Here is a 27,279-nt window from a genome sequence, read left to right as displayed (position 1 = left end):
TGTGCATGATTTCCCCATTAAGAGTATTTCCGAACTATGATTTATGTTAATTGTTAGAAAGTTTAAAGTTTAAGTAATTTAGTTAGATTATAAATGTCTCATTGAGAAATATGTATATGTTTTTAAAGGTTAAGTTATTCCTATAGGGGAATTAGAAAGTGACTTATTAATCGGGTAACCTTAAGTTTATTACATATAATATTTATTTTTAAAATGATTGAAATTGTGAAGTTAAATAACTATTAATTTGTAAAATATTGATGTAATTGTCGTAGATTTACATGTATACGAAATTAACTTTTCAAGTTATGGTCACGCAAGTAATTAAGTCACTTCTAAACAATAGTCTAATTAGTACACTTTTATACAATAAAGAAAAATATGTTTCAACTTATACTGCGTTTGGAGTAAGAATTTGTGTCATAGTTCGGATCATGATTCGTGGCTCGTTATAGTGTTTTCTCTCACAAAAAAATACACGTAAATTGAGAATTATTATGAATCATAATTCTGAATCTATAAACAAAACGTGTTTTGAAAACCCCCTTTTTCCTAGTCAAGTCGAAGTCTAAAATTAAGACGATAGAAGATTTATGTTTTCTTAAAAAAAAAATCTCTGAAATTTTAGTAATTAGAAATTTGTTTATAATCAAGCATAAAGTTGAATTAAGTATATTTAAATAAGCTTAGTATGAAAATTCATATCGTTATATGTAAATTATTCAAAATTCTTTTGTTATATTTTAACATAACTAGAAAGATTATGCTATATGTGAGAGAAAGAGAGAGAAACTTACGTATTATGCCATCAAAATTTAACAACTTTACATCAACGTCATCTAATATCTTATTATGATTTAAGAGATGTTTGTTTCATGTATTTGTCTCTGATTTTAAATTATGATTTATGGTTTTTTACAGTATTTTTTTTTCATAAAAAACACACATGAACGAGAATTTTAAATCATAATTCTAAATACATAAATCAAATTATGATTTATGGTTTTTTACAGTATTTTTTTTTCATAAAAAACACACATAAACGAGAATTTTAAATCATAATTCTAAATACATAAATCAAACGTACAAAATAATAATATTCTATTTTATTTCTCAAAAAAAAAAAAAAAAACTCTGAAACGTTAGTCCATTCCGATTTACAAGCCCATTACTATCGTGTACACTTTATATCCTTATCCTGAAGCTGCAATAATAAACCAATAAAACATGGAGAAGGACAATACTACTGGGAAATATTCAGTTGTGTGATGACCCGGGAAAGAGAGGAAGATGGTGGTGTTGGGTTCACTTTGCCAACTTAACCCCTCTCCAGTTTTAACAACAACAACTTCTTCTTCTTCTTGTTCATGTTTAAGATCAACACAAAATGGTATTTTCACAAGAAGAAGGACAATACTACTGGGACAAAGTCTTGTAGTGACTTCTTTACTTGAGTTGTGTAACCCAATTCTCTCAGCTCCTTCGTTTCGCCTTGCAATTGCCCAACAACAACAACAAGATGATCTTCAGCAAGAAGAAGACCGAATTGTGCATCTCTTTGAGGTCTCTCTCTCTCTCTCTCTCTCTCTCTTACTCTCTGTTTTTGTTTCAACCTTTTGGGCAGGGTAAAGCTGTGAAATCGAATAATTGATACCTTTTCACGTCTTTGATTCTACTAATTTGACCCATCTTGGATAACGTGATTTCTAAGAAGAGTGGTACTCTTCAGAGCCTTTTTTTCATATTATTATTATTATTTTTATTACTTTTTCATTGTTGTGTATTGAGCGTCAGGGTCTGGATAATCTGTGTAGGGATAAAAGCCATAGATTTCTGGTCTATGAGGTGTGGACGATATAAAAAGAGAAAACAGAGATGGAACTTTTTTATGTTGATATTTTACAAGAAACTAGTTTGGTTTTTTTTTTTTGTTTTTTCCTTGCACTTAAGGTCCTCAACCTTTTAGACATTTGGCTTTTGGATTCCTACTTTAAAAATTTAGACAGCTAGATCGCCCAAACTCTTTTAATTTCTTGATAGTTGGGGTCCTTATTTTAAAAATTTGGATAACTAAGTAGTGAGTCCTCAAACTTCCATTCTCTTGGCACTTGGGTCTTCATTTTGAAATTTTTGAACAATAATAAAATAAATATTTCAAAAATATTAAAATATTAATCATATAAATATTCGGGAGATACTCAAAATGGGAACATAAGTGCTAAGAAAATGGGAGTTTGACGACCGAATTGACCAAATTTCAAATGGGGATCCCAACGCCAAAGGTCAAAAAGTTTAGGACCTCGAATGTAAAAAACCCTTTACAAAATTGCTTTCCTAATTCTTATGAATTTTTCTTATTTTTCTTTTAATTTTTATATAGGCGCAAAAGTTCTAAGGAAATTTTTGTGGTAGGGTATGAAAAAATGCGTACCCTTCTCGTAGAACATAATTTTGAATCATTAGATCAAATCAAAATTATATTAAATTCCAAAAGCATGACAATTTAACTGAAGTTAATGAAAATTTGACGAATTAGAACTATGCCCTACCAGACAATTCTCCAAATTTTGAATATTGAATGTGACCAAAATTGCATCAAAATGAAAAGAACGTCTTATTGGTATAGAGTACATTTTCATATCCTACCAACGAATTCTTTTTCTGTTATGTCTCAATGTTCCATTTATCCTTTTTTGACATTGACATTTATAAAAATAAATAAATAAATTGTAACTGTAGGAAACATCTCCGTCTGTTGTGTTTATCAAAGACCTTGAAATAGACAAAAGCCTCAAGACCTCTGCTGAAGAAGTCATGCTTAGAGAGGATAATAATACAAAAATTGAAGGGACAGGTTCTGGCTTCATCTGGGACAAATTTGGTCACATTGTAAGCCATACAAAATCCTCCTTTTAGCCTTGTATTTCAACTTTAAATACTGCATTTTATGTCTTTCTGCGTTGGTGTTAACATTCAATACATGAAATACGAGGGGGAAAACAACACGAAAAAGGAGAGAGATTTCTTAGTTTAAAGTAATGATTAAACATCTTTACTTAAATTACGATTATCAGTATTGTCCTTCTCATCCTATTGAAACTAGTAATGCCTTTGTGTACAACAGGTCACAAATTACCATGTGGTGTCTAAATTGGTCACGGATACAAGTGGATTACACCGTTGTAAGGTTTTTTCCTTTAATTCAACTTGTTAAATTCTTCGTATTGTGATTTGCTTCTTGTTTGTACCAGGTAAAATGGTGAGCCAATATATGAAGTTTCCTATTTAGAGTTGGAATTTGGTTGAGTGGCAGCTGAATTTTGGACTTTTCTTGGCAGGTATATCTGGGAGATGTAAAGGGAAATGGATTTTACAGGGAAGGCAAGATTGTTGGCTATGATCCAGCATATGATCTAGCGGTTCTTAAGGTTTGGTCTTGCATACCATTTTCTCTTGTCTTGGATTTTTTTTTTTTTTCCTTTTTTAACGCAGATTACAATTTAAGCAAGTTTAGTGGAAAACATGGAACATATTCTGTAAATGCTCTGAGAGTATCGTCGTAAATATTGTTGATTCACTGTCCAGTAGAGACCGGCATTAAATTTTGTTGGTCGTGAAGAGTGTTATACACATGTCCAAATATCTTGTCAAGAAGTATTAATAGCAAGATCGAAATTAATTTTACGACGATAAATCAGCCATATTTGTCCTTATTCTGTTTATCTTTGAATGTCTGTCCGTCATATTTTTTTAAGATTTTTTGATGTCTAATAATGCAACCCCTTCATACGAAGGGATGATCACGACATTTCTGTTGCTTGCAAAGTTATGATTCATATATCATTTCCAGGTTGATGTTGCAGGATATGAATTAAAGCCGGTCGTCCTTGGTACTTCACGGGATTTACATGTGGGCCAGAGCTGCTTTGCGATTGGAAATCCTTACGGATATGAGAATACACTAACAACTGGGGTACTTTTTCTTAGTGATTTCTTTTTGGACAATGTTTCAGTCAGAATCTTATTCAGTTTTTTTGAGTACTAAAACAATGCAGGTGGTCAGTGGGTTAGGGAGGGAGATACCCTCACCAAATGGAAGCGCCATTCGAGGCGCAATTCAAACAGATGCAGCCATTAATGCTGGTAAGAACACAATTTTGTTTTTTAGTTTTATATAGCCTTTATACAAGACTCATAATTGTCGTTCTTTTTTTCTTTGCTTTCTGATGTTCATACTATACGGGCAAAGAATTATTCTCCAATTCTAGCTAGAGTCATCACTTGTTATCAGATGGGGGCTATTGTGTCAAGCGTAACTACCCTGTAAATTAGGCCCTTCAGCAAACATTTCTATTAGCGTCTTAGACAACTCTTTCAGTAGCGCTCTAGGGGATACGCTAATGCCTCCTTCCTGAACTTTTATTTAAAAAAAAATGAAAAAACTACCGAGCAAGTTATGCTTCCTGTGAGGAATTTGGACCAAGAACCGAAACCAAGAACACCAGAAACCAAAGAACAAATACGCAGAAAGAACATACAAAGAAAGAATGAGAATACTGGACAATTCAACTGGAATTTTATTGACAGCAAAACCCTTTCTCAAATCTTTACACCCTCAAGAAAGATCTCTCTCAATCTCAATCTCACTGTACACAAGAATGTTTCTCTCTACAAGCATATCACTCAGAAGAAAAGAATAAAAGAACAGAGAAGATAAAAACTAATCTCTGAACCTATCTAATATATACACCTAACGGCCTTATCTACATTCTTGATTCTCTATAGGCATGCTCACTAAAACTCTCCTGTTATGTAAGACGAGTTAACCATTTGCTTGCCACATCACCAGATGAATTTGCAGCCATATCACAACAATTCTCCACCTGGCTGCAATTTTCAGAACACTTTGCTCACATTCAGACAACACCTGCATTGATATCCTTAACTTCCAGCAAATCTAGACAATGTTTGAACTTTGGTGAAAACAAAGCTTTAGTTATCATGTCAGCCGGATTTTCATCTGTAGAAACTTTCTCCAGAATAACCTCCTTCTTAGCTATGACTTCTCTGATAAAATAGAACCTCACATCTATGTGTTTGGTCCTTTCATGATAAACTTGATTTTTAGCCAAATGTATTGCACTTTGACTGTCACAATACACTTTGGCAAACACCTGTTTCACTCCTAACTTTGTTGTAATTCCTTTTAACCATTTAGCTTCTTTTATAGCTTCAATTAATGCCATGAATTCAGCTTCAGTTGTTGAAAGTGACACCACCTGCTGCAAGTTAGCTTTCCAACTAACAGCATTACCACAAACCTTGAACACATATCCTGTAAGTGACCTTCTATTATCAACACACCCTGCATAGTCTGAATCCACAAATCCAACAACAGTCTCCAAATTCTTGCCATATTTTTTGTACAACAACCCAACTCCTGGCGTTCCTTTTAGATACTTGAAAAGCCACTTCACAGCCTCCCAATGAGCCTTCCTTGGTTTGGCCATATACCTGCTAACCACACTCACTACATATGCAAGGTCTGGTCTTATACAGACCATTGCATACATTAAGCTTCCCACTGCATTGGCATAAGGTATTTTCTCCATATAAGCTGCTTCTTCTTCACATGATGGTGAATCCTGTTGTGAGAGCTTGAAATGCTGACTCAAAGGTGTCAAAACTGGTTTACATTCCTGCATTTTGAACCTTTTAAGCACTTTCTCTACGTAACCTTTCTGAGAAACAAACAAGGTTCCTTTGTGCTTGTCTCTGACAATATCCATACCCAAAATCCTCTTGGCAGGACCCATGTCTTTCATGTCAAACTCTTTCTTCAGCTGTTGCCTCACCCGGTCAAGATCAGACTTGTTCTTGCATGCTAAAAGCATATCATCAACATATAGGAGAAGATATATAATATCTCCCCCTAACCCCGAGTTACTGTACACACAATTATCAAATTCACATCTATTGAAGTTGTTTTGAGTCATAAAGGAGTCAAAACGTTTATACTATTGCCTTGGAGACTGTTTATGTCCATATAAGGACTTCTTCAATAGACAAACCAAACTTTCTTTACCTTTCTCCAAGAATCCCTCAGATTGAGCCATGTAAATGTCTTCTTCAAGTTCACCATGTAAGAAGGCTGTTTTCACATCTAATTGCTCCAACTCCAAATCATCTTTTGCAACCAATGACAAGAGGATTCTTATGGAACTATGCTTCACAACCGGTGAGAAAACCTCATTATAATCTATTCCTTCTCTTTGGGAGAACTCTTTAGCAACCAATCTTGCCTTAAACCGAGGTGTCTCCACACCAGGAATGCCTTTTTTGAACTCATACACCCATTTACTTCCAATAAGCTTCTGTTTTGGAGGCCTTTGAACCAGCTTCCACGTTTGATTCTTGTGTAAAGACTTCAATTCTTCTTCCATTGCTGCCATCCATTGATTGCAATGTCTTTATTGCTTCTTGAAAGGATTTTGGTTCAAAATCCTCAACTTCTGAAGCTACAGTCAAGGCAAATGCTATCAACTCTGCATATCCGAACCGCTCTGGTGGTTTTACTTGTCTTCTCTGTCTGTCCCGAGCCAATGAATAGTTTTGCATCTGATTTAAGCTTCTTGACCTTGTCAAGTCTTCATCTGCAACCTAATCAGTGAATTCTAATTTTGTCCCGTCATCATCATCTGCCTGATCTTCACTAAAGCCAACATGGTTGCCTAATTGCTGTGAAGTCTCTAACTTAAGCTGCACTTTTTCTGCTTGTTGACTGTTGTCACTTTTCCTTGGCTGGGTCTCACTCTTGTCTGGCTTGGAGTAATACATTTCAGTTTCTCCAAAAGTGACATCTCTGCTATTGAACACCTTTGGATGCCCCTTTGGTACACACTAGAGCCTATATCCTTTCACACCTTCGGGATACCCCAGAAACATACACCTGAGTGCTCTAGGCTCTAATTTTCCTTGGTTTATGTGGGCAAAAGCTGTACATCCAAACACCTTTAAGCTTTCCAACTTCGGAGGATGACCAGACCATTTTTCTTCTGGTGTTTTGAGAACAATAGCTATTGATGGACTTTTATTAATCAAATGTGCTGCAGTCATAATAGCCTCTGCCCAAAAAACTTTTGAAAGATTGGCATTCGAAAGTAAGCACCTAACCCTTTCAAGAATGGTCTTATTCATTCTTTCAGCAAGACCATTTTGTTGGGGGGTCTTTTTCACAATATGATGCCTTGCTACTCCTTGATCTTTACAGAATTGAGTGAACTCATTCCCACAATACTCCAAGCCATTATCAATTCTCAAATGTTTAAGTTTCCTACCAGTTTGGTTCTCTACTAGAGTCTTCCATTCCTTGAACTTTTCTAGAGCATCACTTTTATTCTTGAGAATATAGACCCGCAATTTTCTGGAATAGTCATCAATTATAGACAGAAAATACCTTGCTCCAGAGTGAGATGGAACTGTAGATGGTCCCCAAAGATCTGAATGAACATAATCCAAGATTGCCTTTGTGTGGTGCACTGCCCTTAAGAACTTTACCCTGCTAACCTTCCCATAAACGCAGTGCTCACTGAAGGGCAGATCTTGTAGCTTACTCTCTCCTAGAAGACCCTGCTTTTCCAGCTCCTTCAAACCTTTTTCACTGATGTGAGCCAGCCTCATATGCCAAAGTTGTGTTTTTGAAATTTCAATCCCTTCGGCTAGTGCTACAACTCCCACAACCGTTCTTCCTTGAAGCAGATATAGGCCATTTTCAAGGGATCCTTTCATTACAATCATAGATCCTTTAATGACCTTACCCCTCCTTCAAGCTTGATACAGTATTCTTGTGAGTTCATTATGCCCAGAGAAATTAAATTTCTCCTTAAGTCTGGAACATGCCTTACACCAGTTAAAATTCTTTCCACACCATCTGCCAACCTCAACCTTATGTCTCCTATTCCCATAACGTTTTAGGCCTTGTTATTACCTAGCAATACTCGTCCACTATTGCACACCCTGTAATTCTAGAACCAAGACTTGTGAGGACTCATGTGAAATGAACATCCGAAGTCCATAACCCACTCCAAACTGGTATTCTCTGCTGTAACACATAGTAGCTCAGAACTTTCATAACCATCCGAGGCTACATTTGCATCTACTGTATCTTTGTGTTTGTCACTTCCCTGTTTATTTCTTTCTGGACATTCTTTCTTCAAATGACCCTCCTTGTGGCATACAAAGCACTTTCTTTTATACTTAGATTTCGATCTTGGCCTATTTTTGTTCTTAAAATCACATTTCTCAGGTCTTCCCTAAACATTTAGGCCCTCGGCTACATTGTCTTCTTTTCCTTCAGTCTTCTTTTTCAATTCTTTTGAAAACAAAGCCGATTGAACATCTTCTAAAGAAAGTGAATCACGCCCAAAAATAAGGGTATCTGAAAGATTTTCAAACTCACTGAGTAAGGACCTTAACAGAAGCAGAGCTTGATCTTCATCTTCAATCTTGATCTCAATGTTCTTGAGATCCAAGATTATCTTGTTAAAGTCATCCATGTGATCTTCCAAAGACTTCCCAAGAGGCATCTTCAACGTGTACAGCCTTTGCTTGAGATACAACCTATTGGCCAAAGATTTGGTCATGTATAGGTTTTCGAGTTTGAGCCACAATGTCGCTGCTGTCTTCTCTTTGGAGACTTCTCGAAGAACCTTATCACCTAAGCTGAGAATCAAAACGATGTGGGCTTTGTCAAGGAGATCCTTTTTCTCCTTCGTCGATAACGTTGTCGGCAAGTTCATCTCACCGCTGAGAGCCTCCTCCAATCCTTGTTGAACCAGCAATGCCCTTATCTTCAACCTCCATAGCGCAAAATCATTCTTCCCTGTGAATTTCTCGATCTCGAATTTCGACAGCCCCATTCTGAATCTCCACCAGAAGCTCTGATACCAAATTGTGAGGAATTTGGACCAAGAACCGAAACCAAGAACACCAGAAACCAAAGAACAAATACGCAGAAAGAACATACAAAGAAAGAATGAGAATACTGGACAATTCAACTGGAATTTTATTGACAACAAAACCCTTTCTCAAGTCTTTACACCCTCAAGAAAGATCTCTCTCAATCTCAATCTCACTGTACACAAGAATATTTCTCTCTACAAGCATTATCACTCAGAAGAAAAGAATAAAAGAACAGAGAAGATAAAAACTAATCTCTAAACCTATCTAATATATACACCTAACGGCCTTATCTAAATTCTTGATTCTCTGTAGGCATGCTCACTAAAACTCTCCTGTTATGTAGACTGAGTCAACCACTTGCTTGCCACGTCACCAGATGAATTTGCAGCCATATCACAACACTTCCTTAGCTAGTTGTAGTCAAGGATGAAAATATCGACATTTTTACTGATATTTTCGTGGAAATTTCCATAATTTGAAAGTACCAATATAAAAATATAGAGGTATAGTATTTTTTCCACATAATTTCTTAAAATTTTCATGGATATTTTCATAAATATCAATATTTTCACGGAAATTCCATTTCCGGATAAAATAGTGTTAAATGACTGAGTATCGTGAAAATTTTATAGAAATATCGGTAAATTTCTAAAGAGATTTCTGCAACCTTATATATATTTTTTATTTTACTTTTCAAAAAAAATCTAAAAAATATGACATGTTCAAAATTATATAACGAACTATTCAAACTCTATGTCTTGGTATTAATATTGTTTAAACTAATAATGTGTTCAAAATACTCTCCAACCTCATAGAAGCTCCTTTTTAGTATTGATAATTCAATATCATGTATCAAACCATATATGTATGATATATGCATTACGTTGACTTTCAACTATTTTACTTAATTTGTGAACGCGTGCTTAGTATTTATGGTATTATGATCACACTTTATCTTGCATATTTATCAAATAATTGATATTTTGATTGAGAGTTTCATCTAATTAATGTATTATTATCTATTTTAAAATTTTTAAAGTCTAATTTAAAAATATAGTGTTTTAGTATGATTTTTTTATTTTTTCCGTTAATTTTTATCAAATTCGTGGACGTTCATATGCGGAAACGCTTATTATACTAGAACTCATGCCGTATCGAGCATGTTATCCAATTTTAAAATTGGTTTATTCTGCAGCAGCAAATGCTAATCACAATATGCGCTTCAACGAAGCAAATTTAATAATTAGTAAAGCTAAAGTCAACAAGGGCAACACTGTGAAAAACCGATGTTGATATTTCTATCGATATTTTTGTAGAATTTAAGTATCAATATTTTCGTAAATATCAATATTTCATCCTTGGTTGTAGTTGCGCTTCATCTCGTAAAATGAATCCTCAAAAGTCAAGAGTACATCACCTTAGAAAAAGGAAAAACCTCATGAGACTTGTCTAACTCTTAAAGTTGCTCCAGAAGGATCGAAGAGCTACATGAGTGAAATTCCATCTTTTATGCCCCAAAAAACAAAAGTGATCTTGATAAAAAGTCTTTCCATTTGTCCAACTGAAATAGTTGAAGCTTTTTGAAACTATAAGAAGTTTATAATTTCACACATTGTTCATCCTTGTCAAATTATGATTTTTGATCGACATCTTTTCACGGCCATTAGCGTACTGTGACTGAATTTGTAGGTTTCTTTATTTACTAGCTTTTAATGAATGGTACACGTATAGGGAATTCCGGTGGGCCCTTGATTGATTCATATGGCCATGTCATTGGAGTTAATACTGCAACCTTCACACGTAAAGGTAAGTATCTATGTTCAGTTGTATTTCTTATGTGTACTTTTGGACAAGCTTTTGAGAAACAAAAAATCTGCTGCTTAAGCTTTTTCTATTTGTGAACTCAAATAATTTATAGAATAATGCTGATCTTCTTCTCGCTAAATGTTAGGAAACGTACTTTCTCAAATGCTGAAAAAATCAAAAAAATGTTATCAATCTTGAGTCCCCAATACATACAAAGATTTCATGAGAGAAAAATGATAAATTCAGAATAATGGTAGACTTTAAGAACTCAGCTTGAAAACATTGGAAACTGATGACCGATTTTCCCCAAGAATCTGATATTCCTATGTTTCGCAGGCACGGGAGTATCATCGGGTGTCAACTTTGCGATCCCAATCGACACTGTTGTGAGGACTGTACCTTATCTTATTGTTTATGGAACCCCTTACAGTAACAGGTTTTGATAATCTTTTTTCTATGTAGTGCATCAATAAAAGGATACCTCTCACAATGCTTCTAGTGGTTCAAAAATATTTTAGGTGTTCGCTTCTGTCCTATATTTGTGAAGAACCAGATCTTAAAAGTTTCACTGGGGAACCCAATTCATTTTCCGATAGCACAAATTTGAATTTGAACGAGATTTTTTTGTCCCCTTATTTTGCAATTACTAATGTTAATCGATTCATGAAGAGTGAAATTCAATAAGCCATCGCGACCTTTTGTTCTCTCTTTATTTTGATACAACACAAGGTTAAACCAGTAACCCCCACTTAACCCCACTCTACTCCCCAAACCCCCTGCCACTGGACTATGGCTTAGTTTGGTATTACTTTTCTTTCCTAAAATCAGTTCCTGCTTGTATCAGAAGCTTATTTTAATGTTTGGTAAATCTTTTTAAAAGTGTTTTTTGAAGAATTTTTTAAAAATCCACAACCAAAATCAAAAGTAGCCTAAACACAATTTTAACTTTTAGATTGTGTAGGAATCGACATAGTACAATTAATGAAACTTTCATAATACCCATAATACCCCTAATGAAATTTAAAATTTTCAATTTAAAATTCAGACTCGTAATATAATATAATATAATATTATATTGTAACAAATAATATCATAATTATATTAATAACTCTAATATTATTATTTGATCATATAATATGATATTATAATTATATAATATATTATATAATTATAATATAATTATAATAATAACTGAAATAATTAAAAGTAACGATTATATTATATTATACTATAATATAATATATAATATATTATATAATTATAATATAATTATAATAATAACTGAAATAATTAAAAGTAACGATTATATTATATTATACTATAATATAATATATAATATATTATATAATTATAATATAATTATAATAATAACTGAAATAATTAAAAGTAACGATTATATTATATTATACTATAATATAATATATAATATATTATATAATTATAATATAATTATAATAATAACTGAAATAATTAAAAGTAACGATTATATTATATTATACTATAATATAATATATAATATATTATATAATTATAATATAATTATAATAATAACTGAAATAATTAAAAGTAACGATTATATTATATTATACTATAATATAATATATAATATATTATATAATAATAGTTTTTTATTATATAAAATATAATAATAAATATATATTATATTATAGTATAATATAATATAATATAATATAATTTTTAACTATATATAACAAATTAACTTCATAATTTATCAAACGCTATTACACTGATTTTTGAACCAAATTAAGCCTAAGACGTCTTAGGTTTTTATTCTCTCTTTATTAATTAAATGATAATTATTTATTTTTAAGTGAAGTAACATAAATAATATATTTTACATCTTATTTTACATCTTGAGTGGTATTTTTTTGTTTTTGCCCTACGTTCAAATTATAAACCCAAATCTGAAAAATGTTCTGAGCACAGATGGTATGAAGGGAGTTTAGATTAGAATAATAGATTTCAGGTTCAAAGCCTGGGGGTGTGGGCTTTTGAATTTTTAATCAAGAAAAAATGTTCTCATATACTTTATAAAGCCTTCAAGCAAATTTATGAAGGCAAGCAAAATATCTAACAATAATAAAAGAATAGAAACTTCTGTGAAAATCAGAAAATCCATAGAGTAAACGCTCAATTTTAGGTAAATCCTACATTTGCCCCTATGTTTTTGGTAATCCAAAAAATATTTAACTATCCCAAATTTATTCTTAAGTTTTTTAAATGACGTAAAATATAATCCTTTCAGTAGTCAAATTGTTGAAAATGACATAAATATCCTTCATAATCAATATTTAAACATTATCTTAAATATTAATAACTAAGAAATTATATTTAAAGAAAAAAGGCAAAATTTGTATATGATTTAAATATTGCTCTTTTTTTTCTTAGTTTTATTTAGTTCTAAAATTTGTTTTAAAAATTGTATATGATTAAGTTAAAATAATACTTAAATAGTAATTACTGAGGTTATTTTTGGTATTTCAAAAACTTTGACTAGGTTGAACTCCATCTAAGTACACATTTTTTGAACTCCCTAATATCTGTTATATTCTACAATTATGACGAGTTCTCAGTTTGCCACCATATGAAGTATGAATATATATGCACATATATATATATATATATATAATATCCTGTTGAATATTAACAGACCAGACGTATCTATATTAAAAAAAAATAATAATAAAAAATCTTAAAAGAATAACAAAGATAAAAAGGAAATATTAACAAGAAATCAATAATAGGTCCTGTTGAAGTTTACCAGCTTCTAATGTTCAGCTAGGAATCAAGTAGTGCAGAAGTAGGAAATTGAGTTGATGAGGAAGAGCATTCATTGTGTTAGACCTTCATCTGATCTTGCAACTTCATGATATCTGATTGAAGATATTTTATAGCTTCATCCTTTGCCTGAAGTTGCTCTTGAACCGCCATAGAAGGAGGTAAGAGTCTAGGAGTGGACGAGTCAAGATACAGATCGAACTCGGTCTCATATTTCTTCCCAAGAACATCCTCGAACATTGCTGCGTTCCATAGTTGTGGAATATCATTGAACGCATACCGCGATAACATGAGTTTATGAAGAAATACTAAGAAAATTCTTCAGAAAATAATACTCCACTATAACAAAAGCCATAAGAGTAATTTTAATGAAAATATGGAAAAATTTTGTAGCCCTGATTGTGATTTTTCACGGGTGTAAAGTTCAAAGTTTGTGCATAAACAAACAACAACAATGACAGTGTAATATGTTTATATTTTCTGACCTCTAATATAGGAGAGAAACAGTAAGCAACCACATGAGATTGATTTAGGTTCCTCCTCCTCATACTTCGCCGCAGTAGATTCAATAGGAATTCTCCTTTCGCTCGGATTTTCATCTTCACTTTCCTCTGCGACAGATTCAACTATTTCATCCTCCTTTGGTTCTTCCACGTTCTCTTTCATATCAGAATAAAAAACACTTGCTGTTTCACCACAACGTTCAGATTTGTAGCTTACAGCACCATCTTCTTCAAGGTTAGGATCATTTGCCAAACTGAGTTCCTCTACAATTTCACTTTTGCTAATCAGTCTGTCGGCTTCCTCTTTTCCCGTTGCAGACTCAGTTATTTCAGCTCCAATTGGTTTTTTGTCGTCTTCCTCATCTATATCAGACTTATCAGAAATAGAGAAACCGAGTTCCTCTGCCTCTTGGCGATATAATAGGCAGATTCCACATATTTTCACTTGACAGAACTCAGCATTCGATTGCTGAAAACGTTTATAAATTGGGTCCCAGGATTCGTATACAGGGTAGAAGTGAAATGCCACCTCAGTGACAATGTCTTCTACTTGTTTACAAGCATTAAAGCTGCCTGGCTCATAGAACAGGAACACGTGATCTGAATTGATGATTGTGGGTGTTGTCCCAGCAGCCAACCGGCAGCAACCACCAACATAGGCAAGAAAAGAATATTTTGATTTGTAACTTCCACCATTTTTGGTCTTCAAATGGACTTCAAATTCAAAATCCAACCGTGGATTAGCATAGTTGTAATCCTCGAATGCAGCCACAAAGCAAACGGAAAAACCTATGAAATCAGAATTAAGCCAATCTGAAGGAGGATTGAGATTTATTGAAGAACCTATTGCTTGGAATTTGAACCATTTCGGAATGTCATTTCCTGGGTAACAAACACAAACATCATTCTGTGGAAAACCCTGCACCATGAATAGGAATCACGATTTTTATAATTTACTAAAATTACATTAAAAATTAGAAGGAAGGGATGTACCGTAAATATATTAATTGCCATATGCCAAATTCTAAACTGTGCGTCAGCTATCACATTGCTGTATGCATCCTGATCCAATTGCAAGCAATTAAAGAAGCGCATTCGATGTTTTCTATTGGAGTATGTCCCCTGTTCGTGGATCCATGTGCTACTTGGCATTGTTTCCAGCAATGTGCAACCGCTCGCATCCAAAGTACATAGACTGGATGGAAGCTCTGGTAAAGATCGAAGATTCTTCCAATCTCTTACACAAAGGTGTTGCAAATTAGAAAAGCGTCTTATGTTTGCAGGTATTTTATCAATATATTTTCCCCTCAGATGTAAATGTGTAATCGAGGAGGAACAGAGCCGATCAAGGATCTCAAATGCATCACTATCCATCCAACAAAGCTCAGACAAGCCCCATGAAAGACCGACTTTCCTAGGAGGCCACTTTAAGAGATCAGAACACCAAGAAAGCATGATCTGGAAAAGCTGCTTTAAGTTATAAATGTTGCTCGGCACAAATTTAAGATTTTCACAGAGTTGCAAATCTAATAATTGAAGTTTAACTAGATTCTCAATCGATGAAGGTAGCTCTTTGATTTTCGTTCTAGACAAATTAAGACTTTTTAGATTTATACGCTCGATGATTTCTGGGAAGCTCACAAATTTTGAACAACCGCAGAGGTAAAGATACTCTAGTGATTTCAACTTACAGATACTGGTCGGGAGAGTCTGAAGCCTTTTGCAATCTTGAATATTAAATACCTTGAGATCATAAAGAAGTTCAATTGTTGAAGGAATTTCTTCTATTGATGTCCCATTCAAATTCAAATTCTTCAATGACTTCAATTTACAAATGCTGCTTGGAAGATTTTTAAGGCTTTCACAGTTTTCAAGTCTCAATTTTTCAAGTTTGTCGAGAGACCCGATTGATGCAGGCATTTCTTCTATTTCAGTGCCACTTAAATCAAGACGTACAAGAGACTTTGAGCAAACATAATCTGGAAGATTCCCAAGCTTTTTGCAATTGCTCACATTCAGATAAGCAAGTCTTTCAAGATTTTGAGAATTGTCTGATGGCAGTCCAAACAGATTCACACAACTTCTAACATCTATCCGCTCAAGATTCCAAGCACAAGACAGATCTGGCATTTTAATCAAGTACTTGCAGTAACGAAAATTGATGATCTTTAAGTTGCACAAATTCTGAAACAAGAGAAAAATAGGTAGAATAAATTAACATTAACTTTTGAACAGACTAAACCGAACAAAAAGATTTGAAATATAAATATATACACATATGTTATATACCTGGACTCCCTCCCAAAGTAGTTTAACTTGGCAATTGACCATGGAAAGCTCAACAAGATTCTCAGCAATAAAATCTGATGGCAAGGACTTCAAAGGGTACTCAGCCCAGTAAAAATATTTTAGTGTATTAGGAAGAGAGTGGAGACCTTGAGGGAGATGTACTTTGCACTTCTTAATGTCTCCTGAACTATAAATTTTGAGCAGTCTTAGATTATATGTCTCTTGGAAAATTGCAGGACTCAAGTGTACTTCTTTGATCTCGGATAAATCTAGAAATATTCCTTCAACCTTTGCTGTTGCCTAGAGATTAAAAATCATTAAAAACATTGGCAATTTGGAATTAGTATCCTAGCACGTCAATGAAACTTGCAAAAAAAAGTGCATTATGACACAATTAGTTAAAAACATTGGCAATTTGGAATTAGTATCCTAGCAACAAGAAGAAGAAAGAAATACGTGATACTTTATACTACTTACTGTATTATTTCTTAAAACATGATAGACATCTTGAGCTTTCCACAATCTGCTACGCTTTCCTGGCTCCTTGATGGATTGTTGATGTACAATTTCTTGACCCATTTCTTGTATCAAATCGTGCATGCAAAGTCTGTTTTTGTCATCGATGGTTAGAAGAGACTTGTCAACAAGATCGTCTATTATCATATCCACAAAGAGATCAGAACCTTCTAGTATTCTTTCTACATCATATCTTTTATAACCCTTGAAGAAACATGCGATATCAAGAAATACATCTTTCTGATCATCATCTAATCCATCATTATAACTTATCATCAATATGCTTTGAATTTTTCCAATCTTCGGAGAAGTTTCTAGCTTAGCTAGTAGACGACCCCATTTATCTCTGCCCCTAGTACCAAAAAAGGAACCCAAAGCTTTAAGAGCTAATGGAATGCCATTAGCATGCTTTACCACTCTTTCTAATAGCTCTTTAGAATATGGTACTGGAGAGCTTCTCCTAGAAGCATTCAAACAAAATAGTTGACGAGCTTCATCATAATCTAGTCCCTCGACTTTGTATATTGCACTAACCTGATTCCCAAATGACTGTCTATCTCTACTCGTAACAATTATCCTACTTCCAGGACCCACCAAATAATTAGGACTTCCAACAAAATATTCTAATTGCTCTTGATCATTCACATCATCAAGTACAATGAGAACTTTTTTACGACTGAGCCTAACCTCAGAGAACGTTGACCCTACAAATGGGACGCATATATTCACATCCTTTTCGTCAAGCAATTCTGAAAAAAGCTTATTACGACACTTTTGACGGCGTTTATCCCAGTTTTCCCTAACATTTTCAAGAAAGTAATGACCTTCAAATTGATGACAAATTTTCTTGAATATGACAGCAGCAAGGGTAGTCTTGCCAATACCGCCCATTCCCCAAATTCCAATGATGCGGACATCTAATAAGCCAACTTGTAGCAAGGATCGAATTTTCTCAACGGGCCGATTAATTCCCACCAGTTGCTCCTTGAAATCATAACTTGGTGATGATATGTCATTTAATTTCTTGAGAACATCTTCCACAATTGCTTCAACTAGTTCTGACTCAGACCTAGCATATAAGGGGCAGGCAATTATCTAGTAAAAAGGGACCAAACTAAAATGTAAATGAATAAATTGATTATGGACTTCATATAGTGGTGATCCTGTTAATGTTATTTTGCATTTATAAGAGAACATTTATAAATTCCCCTTTCGGGATTTCATTTTGTTTCCATTGCACGTCAAGGGTTTAAAAAAGATCAAAGATGAACGATAATAAGAATAATAATAATAATAATAATAAAGATCTTGCAGGATAGCTTGAAAATAGGACTTTTATTAAGAGCTAAGAAAATAGGACTAAAAGAGAGGTACTTTCTGTCAATCTTAGGTTAGACTTGCAAAGTATGAGAATTTGAGCAAATGCAATGAAGTCTATAATCAACTTTTGCTTATACAGCAATTCAAAAAAATTACATGAGAAAATTAAATAAATATGGTCCATGAGCACCAATCATAGATTAATTACCTGTTGTCCTGTATGAGCCAACCAGATAGATTGGCTGCCTCCGTCAAAGCAACCCTCCATTTGTGAATTTGGTCCTGGTCATTGCGTTTCCTAAGCTCATCAAATGCTTGTTTGAATCTACCCTTGTGTTTCCGCACAAATGATGGTTCTACATGGTAGAAAACGGGGATAACTCTTTGCCCGTATCTCTCCTTGCATTGGAGAATATGCAAGAGTTCATTTAAGCACCACGAGGAAGAAGCATAGTTTTGTGAGATAATGATGACTGAGAGTTTCGAGTCTTCTATTGCTTTCAAAAGTCCATATGAAATCTCCTCTCCTCTATTGAGGTCGTTGTCTATGTAGGTGTGGACTTTTTTTCGAATTAAAGCGGCATAAAGATGGCTTGTAAAATTATGACGAGTGTCCTCACCTCTAAAACTGAGGAAGACATCGTGCTTCTTTGAGCCGATGGAAGATGAAGAAGAAGCCATATTTGCTCGTCAAATGTCTACATATCCAAATGACAGCTCAGAACAATATCTTAAGAAATTGCTTGCTCCTGAAAATGGTGGGAAGAGATTAAAAGAACAGGGTAAACTATACTTATAACTAACAATATATGGAAAACACGGGAAACTACTGGGAGTTGCATAACAGGAAAAATATTGCAGACAATTTTTCTTGAGAAAAAAAAAAAAAAGCGCAAATTGCCTTTCACTTTCGGGAAGCACCGTCGAAGCATTCAAATAATTATAGGAAGAAACAAGAGAAGAAGAGACGCGTGAAAGAATCTAAAACTAAGAGAAACAACAGAGTCAAAGATAAAGGCAAAGGGAAGGAAAGATGATTATTAATAAAAGTACACAAGGAAAAAGAAAATGACAGAAATTGTTAAGTATGACTTCTATTTACCAAGTGCAAGTCCTAATTTATCTAACGTACAAGGATAAACTATAAGGATTAATTTTAAAAATTTTCCCTCAATTATGATTCATCTAACACTTTGTTTATATCCGCTCTCTCGAACTTATTCTGTTAATAATTTTACTCATTCTGTTACAAGAGTCACGAAATTTATCACATGTTCATTATTTAACCCATCTGAAGAGGATAATATCATAAAATATCATGTAAAAACTCCAGGCTATTAAAAAAGGATTAAAATGCATCAATTTATCATGTTATTAAAAAAATTAAGGAGCTGTTTGCCAACTCAAAAAAACTCAAAAAAAATAACTCGAGTTACAACTTTATTCGAATTTATGTTCTTTTAAGTTTGAACTCAAGTTTGAACTCGAGTTTAAGACTAAAACTCGAGTTCAAGTTTTTCCTTCAACTCGAGTTCAGCAACTCGAATTCAAATTAATGAACAATATTTTTTATATTCTTAAAAATGCTATAACTTTTTCGTTTTAATTCTTATTGAGATGATTTTTTTTCTATGCGTTGACAATGAAAAGACGAATAAAACCACATCCATATACCCTATTAAAATTTTTCATCAGCATTGAGTTTTTATTAAAATACTATTTAAATACAAATTCAAGTTTTGACTCACTCAAACACAAACTCAAAAAGATTCTTATCTCAAACCATAACTCAAATGTACACAACCAAACACAAACTTAAGTTACAATTTTAACTCAAATTATAACTCAAATTCAACTCAATAATTATACTCAAGTTAAACTTAAAAAAAAACAAGCCCAGATTTGCTCCAAAAACATTTCGAACTGAATATTAAATAATCGACAAATATACATTTCTCCTAATTAGCAGAAAGAATCAATAAATAAAAGTTGTCTTGCGTCTTGACTTCATTTTTTTTCCTCACTTTTCATCCATTCTTGGGTTTTGTATTAGCTTTGGGCATTTCTTCTAGATTTGCTTGAACAAAGTCACCATTTAAGGGAAAAATTAAAGAAAACAAAAAGAAAAAAGAGAGAAAAAAAAACTCATCTCTTCCTTTGAAGAGATTGGCTGGGTACTTTCTTTTTGAATAGTTGAATTTTAGATCTATTAATGGATTCATATTTTACATTGCACATAGTTCAACTTACAGATAATACATGAAACCCATAAATAATAGTTCAACTTAATAATGTTGATGATGACAAAGAAAAAAAAAATCTGAATATTGGGGTCTCATCGAACGCACGTCGACCTTTTGTGAGTGGTGCCGCCGAAGAAGTTGACTGCTATGGCTTCGACATTGGTGCCCAGACCATTCACGTTCGCCATTGCTCACGCCAGCTCCACATGATCTGAGAGCAAACTCAAAGTCGGCGATGGCGGTACTGGAGGAGGTGGAAATGGTTTGAAACGTTTTGGAAATTTTTAAGATCTCTCCCTTAGAATATGATCTCTGAGAGGAATCATGAGATATAGTTTTGGATAAACTGATGCAATAATGCCCCTTCCGTTACTAGTAATTCTGAACGAAGATGGGTATAAGCATAATTCTATTTTCAAATCTCACGAATAATGGACACGTGGCGAATTCCGTCACTTAGTGTAACTGAATGGACAAAATTATTAACGGAATAAAATTCCGAGGATCGAATGTTAAAATTTAAGAGATAAAATGTTAAAGGCAGTGAGAATTTTAAAATTAATCCAAACTATAATATGTAGTAATGATCTACTACGAAATTTCTGGAAGGCAAAGAGTAAAAGGCAGAAGACAGCACCATGTAATGCGGTCCACCGCTAACAAGACATTGAAATTGACAATAGGTAAATGAAAAGCAAAAAATATTCACAAACCACTGTCCACTTCCCACTAGATACTCAAATGGATTCAACAGGTCTTTGCTATTAACCCAACCCAAGATCTGAAACAGAATACACAGAGTACGTCTACGACACTGAATTCTAGTTATTCTGATACGGAAATTACAAGGGTAAGATAAAATAAACTTAGCTGCTTACAAATTTGTGTCCAGATGATGTCCTACCAATGCAAGAAATTTTTCTTGTCAATAAACTACTTCTGAAAAACAGATTTTTGATCATTGAAAAGTGAAGATTGTTTCTAGGAATGAAATGAATGATGCTTTTTTTTTTTTTTTAATGATACGAAACAAAGAACTTAACTTCATTGAATATCAGCAATAGTACAGGTAAAGAAAACAAGGTGTCCTCATGAATCAAACACCAGACAAGCAACAAACAAAACTAACACAACGAGGTGACCGCGAAAAGACGCATTGTAGTATCTTAGAAAGTTACTTGAGTTGGTAAAACCAGAAGAGATATTATAACCGACCAAACTAATACTTCTTTTCTCTTTGCAGTGCTGGGTAGCCCTGGATTTCTCCCCAAGTTTGGACACCGTCTCTTGGTAAGGCTTTCTCTTGCTATGCATCTCTTGACCCAAGCTGAAAATTTTGGGCTTATAACCCTGCAAGTGGAAGTTCCCAATCCCATGACTCCCGTATCCGTGAAATATGATTTAGAATGGGATAAAATCTTTGTCCAAGAATCTAAAATCATGGACTCCAAAGTCCAAAGTACAATTTGTCTCCCAATATGTCCTCCAAAAGCTTCAGAACCGATATCAACTCTTTATTGCCTTCTTTTTTGGCTTCACCTCTGCAAGAATTTTCTTTGAGTGCCAAAAAGCTGCACACAGACATCAGTTTCCACTACAACATTGACAATTTCAAGTAAGCTCAGATCATCGGTATAATAAAGTAGAACAGCTGAATCACGAATGGATCTTCCTTTACTGATCACAAATTTTATTACTGGATTCACTTCAAGAATCAGCCGACTTCTCTGAGGAATCCTAAGATCTTATCTCTTGTACTCATATTTTGATACCTTACTCCCAATTCCAAAGCCATTGGACCCAGAAATCAACCACCCTGGCATTACTGCTTCTGACACTCATCTTTGAAGCAAGATCAAGGCAAGTTCATATGCTAGACTTCTGTACATAAATATATTCTGCTCCAAATGATTGTTGAGTTTTAGAGAAGAGAAACAAGGTCACTCAAGAACAGGGCCTACGAGAAATACCAAAACCAACTTCTTTCCGATCATGAAAGTGTAAGACTAGTTCATAACTCATCATCTATATCCACTAGTTTATTTAGTAATAATATGTGTGTATATATATGGACGAGTTTTTAATAGTTACGTTCCTATCGTGGTTACACATTAAATATAAAAATTTGATGACGTGTCATGATAAGAATCCAGTTTTATTAACTGACATAAAATTTTTAGCCAATTATCCAATTTATTACAACCGCCGTATTAATATCTTATGGATAAAATAATAATACCTATTAACCAATAAAACCACACCCATAAAGACATCCCTTTGAGGGTATACACCAGAAAAGCAAAATGGGGATCAAAAAATAAGACGTCACAAACGAAAGCGAAAACTTTCTTTGAAATTGAATTATGCTCAATCTAGTTTTTCTTAATTCACTAATCATTGATAGCATCCAAGAAACATGCACAAAATTCATGACGAAATACAAAACATTGTAAACTTTTCCTTGATAATTCACAAGAACCACACAAAAAAAATACAAAAATTCAGAATTGAATCAAAATACAGAAACCTCGGTTATCTGATCAGAAATCAAATGGAGAGGAGAGACAATTGCTCCTCAACGGAGCAGTCGACATGACACGACGAGCGGCAAGACGACGGGATGAGAATGAGGCCGAGGCAGCGCTGCTCCATCGGAGAAGGCGACGAACGACGAGTGCTTCGATACTCGACGGCGTCTTGGAGAATAATGTTGCCTTGCTTGTCTAAGCAGTGGAAGTTTCCCATGAAAAACCGCCCGTCTTTGATCCCCACCAGCATCCGCCTATGCACCAGCTTGCTCACTCTGCTCAATGCTTCCGATTTCTCGCCTTCGCTAGAAGATTTCTCGGCTTGGCCTTCCATCGAACACTTGGTCTGCAGAAAATGATAGTTCAGTAATAATAGTAAACAAGAAACAGGAGAGATGCTTTCGGACAATGAAACGTAAAAGTAAACCAAAGAGAAATACGATTTTTTTTTTTTTTTGTGTGTTGGATGATTGGAAAGGAATTATCAGCCACTAAGAAGAGCGATTGTTTGGACTAAGGATCAGAGTCCCATCCAGGGCTTAAGAGGGAATCAGTTATGCCTTCCTTTGTGCTGAAGTTTTAGTTATGTCTCCCCTCCCTTACTTTGTCGAATTTTCGTAGTTTTTAGGGATGGCAATCTTTGCCGGCACCCGCCTCTAATATGACAGGTATATTTAGGATGGGAGCGGGTAGTCATAGATGGAGAGGCTTCTCCACCCACGCGCCCATTTTACATGTAGTATTGTTTTATACATATTATGTAATATGTATGTGCTATATTTAATATTTAGATAATTGACACGAATGATCTTTAAACTTATTAAAATGTGACAATTTTTTTAAATTTTTTTTACGAAATGAGTCCTAAACTATTTAAAATGGTGTAATGGCGTCCTTTCTGTTAAATATCGTTCAAAAATATGGACCAAATCCTAACCTATTAAAGTCGATTGAGACTAAAAAATCACCTTATAAAGAAGTAAGGGATCATAATGTCACCCTTTTAGGTTATTATGCTACTTTTTTGACGACATATGACGAAAAGGACTACATTGCACCCTTTTAAATAGTTTAGAGTTCGTTTCGTCAAAAAAAAATTTAGAGACCAAACTGTCATCTTTTAAAGAGTTTGGAGACCATTCGTGCAATTTACCCTTAATATTTTAATGTTTTGATTTATTTTACAAATTTAATTTATGAATTGTTGGAATTTAAATTTCATTTTTAGTTTATTTTTATGAGATATTGGTGACTATATTATTATATTTTATAATCAATTTAATGAAAATTGCTTTGGCTTTAATGATGTTATAAGATTTTTTTTAACTCTTATTTCTTAATGTATAAATAGGTAAGATATCAAAATAGTTCCTCCAATAAGAAATTCCCGATCTCTTCTTAAATTATGCGAGCATAGAGGCGGTATGATAGGCAAAAACTATGGGTTTGCTTCCTAGGAGTTTTCTTCTCAACAAAAGGAAAACAAAAAAAGTCTACCTATGGTTTTATTTTTCAATTTCACTTTTGCTTTGTTTTTTTTTTTGGTAAAAGGTTTCATTTTTCCTTTTTTTTTTCCTCGCACAATTTCGTTTTGGTAAATATATATATAATCTAGAAGGGAGATTATTGCACATACTTTTTTGATAGAATGTAACAATTAAAGGTGTCAATTTGGGTCTAATAGAATAGATCCTCCAAAACCTGGTCGAGTCTGCCATGAGCCTCCGGATCAAGTCAAGTCCAAATGCTTAGTCCAAAACACAATATGGCGGACCCTGATTTGGAATTTTAAATATTTTCTTATAAAAAAAAATAAAAATAAAAAAGAAGGTTGACCCGGCCCATGCAACTTTCGTGCTAGGTTGAGCCAGCCATATTTTCAAATGGGTCAGCCTGAATCATATAAAGTGCAGATTTTCAAGAAAGAAAATCTTATAATATGTTAAAAATCTCTTATAATAATGATCTACGTTCCTCAAAGTTGAATTCAAGGCTACTTGAATTTACTGCTCTAAATATAGTTATACTACTTTTTTGTTTTATAGAAACGCACAAAAACATAAGACACAAAAATGAGGGACAGATCGACGACAAAAGCCTTAAAGAAAGAGCAAAATCGTGATCCATAAGTAAATCCTACTAAATGACCTAATTCAAACATTCTAAAGCCCGTTCACTTCACCAATTTGAGTTTAGAATTTGAGTTTTGCTATAGTAAAAAATTCTCAGAAACAGTCACATCTAACTTTTTTGCTACAGTAAAAAGCTCTCACATAAAATCACATCTCAACTCGAATTACAAACTCGAATCAGCGAAGTGAACATGCCATAAATCGACAGTACTGGAGTTTTAAAAAAAAATTATAATTCTTAACTTAAAGGTGGGTTTTACAAGTTATTTCAAATAATTATACTAAATAAATTAATAAATAAGAATGGGCTTATTGCTATCCCTTCATTCTACTTTTCTTACACATTTTATTAAATTACCTATGATTAAATTTTAAATTTCCTCTCTTAAAATTTAAAAAATGTGCCTACAATTAAATTTTTTGGTTTTTCCTTTCCACCCACAACCAAACTTACCATTTTTTCCAACCGTTTATCTCTAGTTTTTTTAGGGTAAAATAAACTTCATTCCTTTTTACTACATGAAATGATACATAAGAACTATTCCATTATAAACTTAAAAGCAGTTAGTGAAATGGGGTTAGTTGCAACAGTTAAGCAAATTGAACGGGTAGCTACGTAGAAAATTTAATCATTTATTATTCCAGTTGAAGTTACCACACTTTTTATTTATATGAAAAAAGCCTTATAATATAAGATCATGAGATTTATTTTTGTCAAAACATTTATATTAGTGATTCAAAATTTCAAGATCTTAAAATGTCAACATCATAAGAATCATTTTTGTCCATCATTAACAAATAAGAACTATTTAAGTTGGGGTATGTAATGAGTATTTTTTAAAATTATTTTTATTTTTAAAAATAAATTATTAATGGATAGTTTAATAATAAGAAATTTTATTAAAGATGTATGAAAAGTAGAACTAGTGGTATTATTAGACACACTTCTTAATAAATAAATGTGTGATTTTCTTTTAACGTGATATGTAATTAATTGTAAATATTTTAATTTGTATTGTACTTTCATATAATGTTATAATTGTAATTCTTTCTATAGGAGATTTGGTGCTCCAGATATGGTAAACAGTTAAACACAATACGCGTAGTATAATTTAAACAAAAAATAATTAAAAGGTGATAATTGACAATAATAACGTAAGGCAACATAAATGTGATAAAAGTAATAAGAGAAATGTTTCACGCCGGCTGCCCACTATTTTCAGGATTTCTTTTACTTTTTCCCTTAATAACGAAATAAGAAAAATAAAAGAAACAAAAGGAGAAAAAGAGATTTAAGGTGATTCGAAAATATGTGTATATTTATAAATCAATAATAAAAAGAGGAAACTCATTAATAAATAGCACTATTGGCTCTATATAGTTAATACACATTATAAGAATATAAACAGGTAAGTTAATCAAACCGTCAAATGTAAAGAATTCTTAACATGAAAATAAATACAAATAAATTTATAACCATAATAAAGGTAACTTTCCTAATAGATATTTACCATTAAAAAAAAGAAACTTTCCTAATAGATATTTGGTTTATTTCTAATTCATATCAAAATCTAGGCATCGTTCAGTTCCCTGATTCAAGTTTTTAATTCGAGTTGAGATGTAATTTTATGTAAAAAATTTTGACGGTAGCAAAAAAAGTTAGATGTGACTTTTGTGAGAACTTTTAATTGTAATAAAATTAAAATTAAAAACTCAAATCGGTAAAATAAATGAGGTCTTAATATATAAACTGGACAACGACCAAACTTAACACTTGTAAATATTTATCTATAAATATAAATATTTACTTCAGTTCTAATTCGTATCAAAGTCTAACTGACGTATAAGCTAGACTAGGACTCGAATTAGCACTTGTCAATAAATACTAAATAGCGATGAGCGATCTCTCTAGAAATCACACTCACTAGAAAATATCATTTTCTTTCCTACGTTCAACTAGGCGCCATCTGATTCGCTTACACAACCAAACATCACAAAATTTATTTATTTATTTATTGTAAAATTATGTTTTGCAGGCCTTTTGTTCCATCCATACAATGTCGTTTTACTCTTTCTTTTCTCCTTAGTTTTCTCGTATTAGTCCTTGAGATGTCGTTTTGCTTAGTACACATAATCTTGTTTAAGAAAAAAGTTATTTTTTATTACCCGATTTTTTTCTTGA

General features: G+C 33.2%; 3 protein-coding genes across 3 annotated transcripts; 1 reads left to right on the top strand and 2 right to left on the bottom strand.

Annotated features, from left to right (window-relative positions):
* The first annotated feature begins 1,216 nt into the window (after positions 1-1,216).
* Positions 1,217-11,277, top strand: LOC21388810 (protease Do-like 5, chloroplastic). Its single transcript, XM_024164004.1, has 8 exons — positions 1,217-1,563; positions 2,740-2,889; positions 3,125-3,187; positions 3,339-3,428; positions 3,851-3,973; positions 4,056-4,143; positions 10,693-10,767; positions 11,104-11,277. Exons 1-8 carry the CDS (start codon positions 1,291-1,293, stop codon positions 11,208-11,210), a joined length of 969 nt encoding a protein of 322 aa, XP_024019772.1. The 5' UTR covers positions 1,217-1,290; the 3' UTR covers positions 11,211-11,277.
* A 2,219-nt stretch (positions 11,278-13,496) lies between these two features.
* On the bottom strand, positions 13,497-18,875 carry LOC21388808 (disease resistance protein RPS6). The gene is made up of 6 exons (XM_010095606.2): positions 18,403-18,875; positions 16,836-17,943; positions 16,359-16,658; positions 15,063-16,253; positions 14,052-14,988; positions 13,497-13,808 (listed from the first exon to the last, which is right to left on the bottom strand). Exons 1-6 carry the CDS (start codon positions 18,873-18,875, stop codon positions 13,627-13,629), a joined length of 4,191 nt encoding a protein of 1,396 aa, XP_010093908.1. The 3' UTR covers positions 13,497-13,626.
* A 3,987-nt stretch (positions 18,876-22,862) lies between these two features.
* Positions 22,863-23,693, bottom strand: LOC21388806. Its single transcript, XM_010095604.2, has 2 exons — positions 23,406-23,693; positions 22,863-23,311 (listed from the first exon to the last, which is right to left on the bottom strand). Exon 2 carries the CDS (start codon positions 23,297-23,299, stop codon positions 22,985-22,987), a length of 315 nt encoding a protein of 104 aa, XP_010093906.1. The 5' UTR covers positions 23,300-23,311; positions 23,406-23,693; the 3' UTR covers positions 22,863-22,984.
* Positions 23,694-27,279: the final 3,586 nt, after the last annotated feature.

The sequence above is a fragment of the Morus notabilis genome, unplaced genomic scaffold, assembly GCF_000414095.1.
Source record: "Morus notabilis unplaced genomic scaffold, ASM41409v2 Scaffold211, whole genome shotgun sequence".
Classification (NCBI taxonomy): Eukaryota; Viridiplantae; Streptophyta; class Magnoliopsida; order Rosales; family Moraceae; genus Morus; species Morus notabilis.
Note: the sequence above shows the minus strand (reverse complement) of the source record. Positions and strands in the feature narration are given on the sequence as shown.